Source organism: Hippichthys cyanospilos, chromosome 2, assembly GCF_059441005.1.
Source record: "Hippichthys cyanospilos isolate Australia breed blue-spotted pipefish chromosome 2, RoL_Hcya_1.0, whole genome shotgun sequence".
NCBI classification, from domain to species: domain Eukaryota; kingdom Metazoa; phylum Chordata; class Actinopteri; order Syngnathiformes; family Syngnathidae; genus Hippichthys; species Hippichthys cyanospilos.
The window spans coordinates 4,849,899-4,859,062 of NC_142370.1; the positions used below are offsets into that span (position 1 = coordinate 4,849,899).

General features: G+C 42.8%; 1 protein-coding gene across 1 annotated transcript; it reads left to right on the forward strand.

Annotated features, from left to right (window-relative positions):
- The first annotated feature begins 2,073 nt into the window (after positions 1–2,073).
- LOC148426945 (carbohydrate sulfotransferase 10-like) lies at positions 2,074–7,316 on the forward strand. The gene is made up of 5 exons (XM_088436268.1): positions 2,074–2,599; positions 4,229–4,335; positions 4,412–4,649; positions 4,718–4,823; positions 5,165–7,316. The coding sequence occupies exons 1-5, from the start codon at positions 2,506–2,508 to the stop codon at positions 5,721–5,723; spliced, it is 1,104 nt and encodes a 367-aa protein (XP_088292394.1). The 5' UTR covers positions 2,074–2,505; the 3' UTR covers positions 5,724–7,316.
- Positions 7,317–9,164: the final 1,848 nt, after the last annotated feature.

The following is a 9,164-nucleotide window of genomic DNA, read 5'->3' on the forward strand; positions in this document are numbered from 1 at the left end:
AGCAGGGTTAGTGACTTCCGCCGACGATATGTCAAAGTAAAACCAATCTTTTTTGGAGCCGCTGTTTTGGATCGATCCGGATTGCTATTTTTTACTGTGAGTCAACGTGAACACAAACGACCGACGCAAATCAAATATTTAATCATTGGCTGGCGTTGAATTATTATTTTCACTAGCCCCAATGTTGAAAATGTCTTTAAATATGTTACGCTGAAAATTTAGGTACCTAATTTCCGCTTTTTTGTTCTTGCCAGCTTCTCTGTAGCTTGCCACAATTTTCAGAGCCGTACCGGCGACCGAGTAAAACCACTCCGGGGGTGATAGGGCCTCCGCACATCTGGCACGGACAAGTCGATTATTACTGTTTGACCAATACGGCGCCCATAATACCACACCTGCCAGTGACTATACATTGCGCGCGTGAGATGTCCGACCCCATACGCACGCTTGTGGTCATGCGAACGTAGACTTCCATTGTCAATATTGGTCGACAAGGGTGTGGCAAGTCAGCCACCTCAGAAGTGATGCTCAAAACAATGTATGCAGTAGTTCTCTAAGGGAATGAATGTAATCTTATGGAAATGAAGGAACGCTCTAAATCTGTGTGATTTTGCGTTGTGGCTATCAACAATGATGTAATATATTAAGCTACCATGGATCACCAAACAAGAACAGGATATTATGCTCACTCTATTAAAAACTGCAGATAGGTTTGACTTTTGGCTCTTAAAGGGGAAATCGAGACATAAAAGGACTCTACAAAAATGTTCTATGTAGCTCCACTAGCCTGAACATGGTATTCTAATTAATACAGTGGTACCTTTACTTAGGAACACCTCTTGTTCCGAAAAATTCAGCTTACGAAACGCCTCGACGGAAAAATATTTACAACATACAGCTACTGGCACAAAACAGTCCTATGAGTAACTCATAGTAAAATTCACAAACAGAGAAGCGTGGTGAAATTCTTAGATTTTTTTTTTCAACAATCGAATTCGAGAACCATTAAGAAACAGAATCGAATCAAAGAACCGTTATCTGCACCAGAAATGTCCATATTCAAATGTTGCCCCCACTCCTGAGGGAGCTATATTTGATTGATAGCTTCGGAGCAGGTAAAGGTGGCTCTGCATCTACAGTATCTACAGCATAGATGTTGAACACCAGTCCGTGAGTGCAGATATCCTGCATGTTTGACTGCATTTTCTCTCTCCAACACACCTGATTCAAATGATTAGCTTATTAGCAAGCTCTGCGGGGTCTTGAAAATGATCCTAAATGTTTGAATCAGGTGTGGTGGAGGTATTGATTTTAATGTTCAAGTCAAGAGTTTAAGTGTGACTATAGTAACTGTATGTGTATGTGTTTCTGTGCATGTGCGTGTTTGTTTTGTGTGTGTGCACTTAAATGCATTTCAATATATAAAAGGACGTTATTTGCTGAGAACACTTTCCAATTTTTTTTTTATTTTTTTTTTTTCTTCTCCTTTCACCCCCTGACATATCTTTGAAGTTGTACTATGTGATTGCATCGAGACCTCTGCGTGTACAAATACTGGACAGGATGAAACCTATGGAGGACCATAAGTGCCAAAATTAAATAAATGTTTTATTAAATAAATAAAACTGTCAATAATTATTTAAATGTTTAATTACTAAATTATATAGTGTTTAATTATTAATTACGGAATTAAATAAATCAATGTTTCATTAAATGGGTTGTTAATTAAATGTTTTGTAAATTAAATAAGGCACTAATTGTGTCATTAATTGTATATATAAAGTATATATTAATATATATATATATATATATATATATATATATATATATATATATATATATTAATATATATATATATATATATATATTAATATATATATATATTAATATATATATATATATATATATATATATATATATATATATATATATATATATATATATATATATATATATATATATATATATATAACAAAGTTGAGTACAGAAATGGATGTAGTTGCTACCTAGCCTCTTTAGATGTCGCTGTTTCACTTGCCCACCCTATAGTGTAGTAGCCCCCACCCCACCTGAAAGACGCAGCCGCGATTGCTCCTCCCGTAAAACGAGCTAGCGCGTCTTGTAGCTAGTCGGATACCTTCGCTGAAATCAGCTTAACACCGAGCGCCCGGCTGCAGTCACCGCTCCTTAGACCAAAGAAAAGTTGCTGCCGAAACATCTACATGAGTCTCGCTGGTTTTTGGCCGCATCGTGGCGCTGCATCAAAAACTAACCGCGACATACTGGGAATACGGCTGGGCTAATATGCGAGCTCGTTGTTGTCATTCTCCAACGCAAATGGACTGCAATTTCGGTTGTGGGGGAAGACTTTTCGACTTGCATCCGAGCAGGCGTCACCAGGTCATGCTCTTGGCAGGATAGCTCCGGTCGCAAAAATCCATCAACAGTGTTGCGGAGTGAGCTAACGCCGTCCAGTGGGTTCCCTGACCGTCGTCTGATGCAGCGATGCGGCATCATTGGTTGTTCCTCGGGGCTTGCGGCTGGGTGCTGCTCATCCTCGTTTTTGTCACCAAGTTCATTAGCCATAGGGCGGTTGCAGGTAAGGATTTTCTCTGTGATGCCCAAGTGTTTTTGTAGTTGTTGTAGTTGTTTTTACTGCCAGTGTCGGGCAAGTTAGTTCAAAACTGGAATGCCTTATGTACTGTTATTTCATTTTAAAGCAATGTGTTACATTACAACAGTGCTTCTCAGTTATATTTTGCAAAGTCCCCCAACCGCCACACCGACCATAAATAAGATTGTAAGATCTAAAAAGTGTCTACGTATACCTACAACAGTCTCCTTTTTAACACGGACATGAGGAAAAAGCAATAAAAAAAAGTCAAACTTTTCAAAACTGTTAACTACTTTTTGTTTTGTTTTTTTACAGCATTTACACAGGTTAAAGTTTTGTTCAAGCAGAAGAAAAACCCAATTGCATCAAAGTACCTGAAAAAAAGATGATTTCAATTGGCAAAAACAAATTCTTTTCCCCGGGGTCATCCGCCTTCCCAAAGGGGGACCAGCCCCACAGTTTAAAAAACACTGCATTACAATAATACTGTATTTGAAATGTTAGATATTACATGACAATCGCATCACTTTGATATTACTCTCACCAACATAACTGGAAATACGGATTTGCCATTCTAAATGTGCCTCATTACGCTCATTACACATCCAGAGGAAGGTTGAGTTAAAGTGATACTGCGTAAGATTTACATCGTTTTTCATCCATCCACTTTGTAGAGCCGCTTCTCCTCAGAAGAGTCACTGGCTGTCAGGTGCCTATCCCAGCTAGCTTTGGGCAGATGGGGGACACCCTGAACTGGTGGCCAGCCAATTGCAGGGCACATAGGCACAAACAACCTTTCACGCACCCAATTTAGAATGTAAACCGTAAAACATTCTTTTTTTGTACTTTAATCCTTGTGTTACTTAGCCTTACAGCACACTGATGCATTGTTTATGCTTTAGGCAGAAACAGTTAGTGATTTCATTATTAATATTCAAGTTAAGTTGGCTAAGTTAGGGAGAGACGTTTCAAAAAAAGATGGTTTCGGTGGGGCTAACGTTAGCAGCTAGCCTACATCGATATTGTGTTTAACGTACTGGGTTTTTGCATGCTTCATCTTGAAACACACTGGCCAAAACTATTTAGAAACTATAGCAATTGTACAGTGAAAATTAGTGTTAGCTTACCCTGCCATTATTGCTAGATGCGACAGGGACACCGACAAGCTTTCGAAATGCTGGTGAATCCACTGTGGAAAGTGACAGCATATCGCTGTACAACATACTCCGCTTTAAGTCTCCTAACCACTTGAGGTGGAAGTGGCATCCCTGAGTGAGAGTGGGCTAATTTTGCCTGCTTTGTTTAATCCCCACTCTCAATCCTCTATGTGTTTTCTTTAACTCCGCGTTACTATGGCTCCGCTCTAAATGGTTTATCAAATTACTCGTGCTGTTTTTGCAAAGTGGACATCTCCTTGGGTGTCGTGCGCAAAGTGCACCTAACTATTATATTCTTCTTGTCTTTATCGCTGGTGAATTGAAAGTAATGGGCGTATGTCCATGTTGTGTACGTATTGTACGTATTCAACCTGTCATCTGCTGCTGCCGCACTCATCTCCGCTGTAGTAGATACTCATAACAGGACGTAAACATTTAGTCCTTTTGTATGTTACAGAATATGAGGAGCGGCTCAGTGCTCAGAGCTCGACTGGGTCAGGACACACGGGGGTGAAGCTTCCGCTGACCACAGCAGGAAAAACAGTTTCGCAGCAACCGGATCAGGTAATCAGTAATACATGTGAAACTATGAGTAATTATTTATGTTAAGATGAAATTTTGGTGTCTGGCGCGTGGGAAGTGGAGGGCTCAGTCCTCGGCCGCCCCGACGACGTCTGAGTGGGACGTCATTGTTGAGAAGCGGCTACAACTGCTCTCCGCTGTATGTAAGAACAGCACCCTTAGGAATTTGACGCACATCCCCATCAGCAAGTTTGTTCTGGACCGCATCTTTGTCTGCGACAAGCACAACATCTTGTTCTGCCAGACGCCCAAAGTGGGAAACACACAGTGGAAGAAAGTCCTTATCACTCTCAACGGTATGTCTGGCTGTGACTCAGGTGCACATCAAGACTCTGACGTTTTGTGTTTCCGTTGTCGCTGACAGGAGCCTTTGCAGGCGTAGAGGATATCCCAGAGAATCTTGTCCACGACCATGAGAAGAACGGCTTGCCTCGCCTTTCGTCACTGACGCCGCAGGAAATTACACATAGGTGAGTCTCAGTGGTACCTACATCCCAATATGCAGATTTGCCACTGGAGGGACCTTATGCGGTGCTCAGTTTACCTCTGAAAGCTGTTGACTCCCCGGGTCTTGCAATACTAAAAAAAACTATGGGTCCCCGCAGAAATGCTTGGAGTGCCAAAAAATGTGCAGTAAAAACAACAAAGTCCAAGGTTCAAACTGCATTTATAAGATATGAGCAAAACCCACCAGATATTAACAAATGTCACTGTAAAATTGATTAAAATAGAATGATCTTTGGGCCTTAACTTTACCATTAATCCTTGTGTTTGTGAAAATTTCCTGACTAACTTCCATTCTGCTCAACAGGTTAAAGAGTTACTTTAAGTTTTTCATCGTGAGAGATCCATTCGAGCGTCTCATCTCAGCCTTCAATGACAAGTTCATAAAGAACCCCCGCTTTGAGCCTTGGTACCGACACGACATCGCTCCCGTCATCATCCGAAAATATCGCAGAAGCCATCGTGACAGTACCCTTATGGCTTCCGGCTTGCACTTTGAGGATTTTGTCCGTTACTTGGGGGACGTGGAGGGGCGCCGCCGTCTGGATCGTCAGTTTGGCGAGCACATCATACACTGGATGACGTACACTGAGTTGTGTGCACCGTGTGACATCCACTACGATGTAGTGGGCCACCACGAAACGTTGGAGCGGGATGCCGCATACATCCTGAGGAGAGCGAGCATTGAACAGCTGGTGTCCTACCCTGCTATCCCTCCTGGCATCACGCACTACAACAAGACCAAGATTGAGCGCTACTTCTCAGGAATCAGTAAAAGAGACATCAGGCGCCTGTATGCACGCTACCGGGGGGACTTTCACTTGTTTGGATACCCAACACCTGACTTTCTACTCAACGGGCATTAGTTCAACTGAATGCGATCTACACAGCTGGCACGGTTTGTGCCTAACAACTCGCAGTGTCACTTGTTGATCGCAAATAGTCGCTCGTTGTTTGTAGCCATGTGTCGCTGTTGGGGCCGACAAGCTAGTTTCTCTACACTGAATGAATGCTATAATCTGAGGATAACTATAACTGTGAAGATGAAATTTTGTATGTTTTTTTTGTACACTTGAGGGGATGTGGTTGAATGGTAATAAACAGGCGGGCAACTTCCCCTTTTTTTTTTTTTTTTTTTTTGCCGGTCTGACATTAGTCGGAGCCCCGCCCCCTGTCCGTCATTGTTGGGACATCATTTTTTCAAGCCAGATGAAATTGTAATAGTCAGTCCATTGACGTATTTTTAGTCAGCCACCACTAGAGGGCGTCATTTGACTTTTTTTTTTTCTGGTCCGTCATTCGTCAGGTGTTGGACTACTACTCACTACTCACATTTTTTTTCTGTTTTAGTACTTACACTTAACACCATGTCTGTGGTTCTACACTTGGACTGCAATCGAAACACAACACAGTAATATAAATGTAACACGAAAACAAAGCCAGCTATGGGGTTTAACCCTTGGCTTCAATACGCCTTCACATTTGCCATCCCACATCTGAGAAATGCAGGGGACGAGTGCAATTAACAATCATGTACACTGGATGGCATTATCATGATTTACATGACACTCAAATGTGGATGTCTTTTATAACTGCCTGCCCTACAACTATAGAAGACAGTTTCATTAATATTTGTCTAAATATCATCTGTCACATACACTACTAGTAAAAAAAAAAAAAAAGTAGAGGTGGAGGTGGAATTTACTATAAACGACTTTAATTAGGGATTTGAAAAACTTATAGCATAAAAAACTTATATCTTGCATTTCCTGGCCAAGAGCCAATTAGAGAAAGAATGCAAATTTGTTCTGCATTCCCAGAATGGTTTTATCAGCAAGAAACCCTCAACCAGGACTAAGAAAGGGAGCAACTACAAATAAATCTAGTGACCATTGTCATATTGACTGCAGACTGATTGCAGTTTGTACTATAAAGATTCAGCAATATAGCAGATAAACACCCAAGTCTGTTGAAATGTATTTCATTGAGCAAAAGGGGTGTGGCTGGGTGACGGACATCTGACCTTAATGTCTATTCTGACGATTACAACGACGGATGAAAATTGCAATTCCAACATTTTTATTTTGCTGGTTTTTTTTTTTTTTTTTTTTTTTTAGTATTTCCGTCATTCGTTGGTCCGTCGTCAAAACAGGTATCAGTCAGTGCTGACAAAGTGCTCACCTCCGGTGATAAAGTGAAAAGGCAAAAAGCCAGATAATTACTTAAGTCCTGATACCTCTAGTTTTCAACATTGTCTTACTCCATAATGAATCACTGTTCTGAATGGTCAAAGCTCATGCCGCCATTTTTTTTAGCTGCTAGTCACATGGAACTGTTCAAGCCTTAGAATGATTTGTCACATAATATGCAATGTAGAAATGAAGGATGGAAACTGCCCTGACAACAGATGAATTGCTCTAGTGGGTGGTTGTTTTACAATAAAAAACAACCGATTTGTATGTAGCGCTTGTCTTCATTTTAACTAAATGAGCTGGGCCATATCCCTGCTGATTTGGTCAATAGGTAAAGAAGGTCTTGGAGACTGGTGTCAGCCACCAGCAGGAGTTCTGAGCCAATATTCAGAGCCAGAATCCATCTATCCCAGTGGTTCTTAACCTGGGTTCGATCGAATCCTAGCGGTTCGGTGAGTTGGTCTCAGGGGTTCGTTGGAGCCTCCGCCCCAGAGGTCCACCCCTCAGTCTAGTCTGCAGTTAGTGGGCACAGTCATTGAAAGCATCCTGCTCTGAGATTTCCTACCATGCACTGTTTTGGTTTTGTTATTTGAACAAGGTGATATTAATGCACAATTCATTTCGTGCACCAGTAAAAAAAAAACATTTTATTTTTTTTACTAAAGAAGGGTTCGGTGAATGATCATATGAAACTGGTGGGGTTCGGTGCCTCCAACAAGGTTAAGAACCACTGATCTATCCATTAGCTACCGCTTTATCCAGGGTCAGCAGCTTCAGCAAGGAAGCCCAGTTTTCCCTCTCCCTGGCCACTTCATCCAGGCCAGCCAAGAGATATAATCTCTCCCGCGTGTCCTGAGTCGTCCGCGGGGCCTACTTTTGGTGGAACATACCCAGAACACCTCACCAGGATGTCTGAAGCACCTCAACTGTCTCCTCTCAACATTGGGGAGCAGCGGCTCAACACTTGAGTCCCTCAGGATGACCGAACTGCTCACCTTATCTCTAAAGGAGAGCCTAGACACCATGTGGAGAAAACTCATTTTGGACGCTTGTATCTGGGATCTCGTTCTTTCGGTCGCAACCCACAGCTCATGACCGTAGGGTAGGGCAGGAACGTAAATCGATCAGTAAAAAGATCACATCGCCTTACAGTTCAGATCTTACTTTACCACAACAGAGCGGTAGAGAGTTTGCATTACAGCAGACACTGCGCCGAGCTGCCTATCAAGCTCCTCGTTCCATCCTACCCTCATTCGTGAACAAGACCATAAGATATTCCTTCACTTGTGGGAGAACCTCATACCTGACGCTAAAAGGGTATTCCACCCTTTTCCGACTGAGGACCATGGTCTCAGATTTGGAGCTGCTGATCTTCATTCCAGCTGCTTCACACTCTGGCGCAAACAGCTCCAAACAGAGTTGGACGCCACAGCCTGAAGAAGCCAACAGCACTATATCATCCACAAACAGCAGAGATGCCATGCTGAGACCCCCTCAATGATTTGCGCCTAGAAATTCTGTCCTTAAAAATAATGAACAGAATTGGTGACAAAGGGCAGCCTTAGGGGACTCCTACACTCACTGGAAGCAAATTTGACTTACTGCTCGCTATGTGGACCAAGCTCTGACATCGGTGGTACAGGGACAGAACAGTTCCTACCAAGGGTTCTGTACCCCATTCTCCCGAAGCACCCCCAACAGGACTCCCGGAGGAACATGTAGACCGGTTGGACAAACACGCACCCTCGAGGATGTAGAGGGTGGTCCACTGTTCCACGGTCGGGATGGAAATCACACTGCCCCTCCTAAATACATGGTTTAACATCCTGACGGACCATCCTCTCCGGCACCCATGAATAGACCTTAGCAGGGAAGCTGAGGAGTGCGATCCCTCTATGATTGGAACACACCTTCCGGAGGACCACCACCCTGGTTTGCCAATCCAGGGGCACTGGCCCCGATTTCCAAGCAATGTTGTAGAGGATAGCCCTACAACATCCAGGGCCCCCTCCAGGTTTCACTGTCATTGCCCCCGTGAGCATGCAAGTCCCTCAACAGAATGATGGAGTCCCCGGAGGGAGTGCTCTCCAGCACACTCTCCAAGGACTCTAAAAA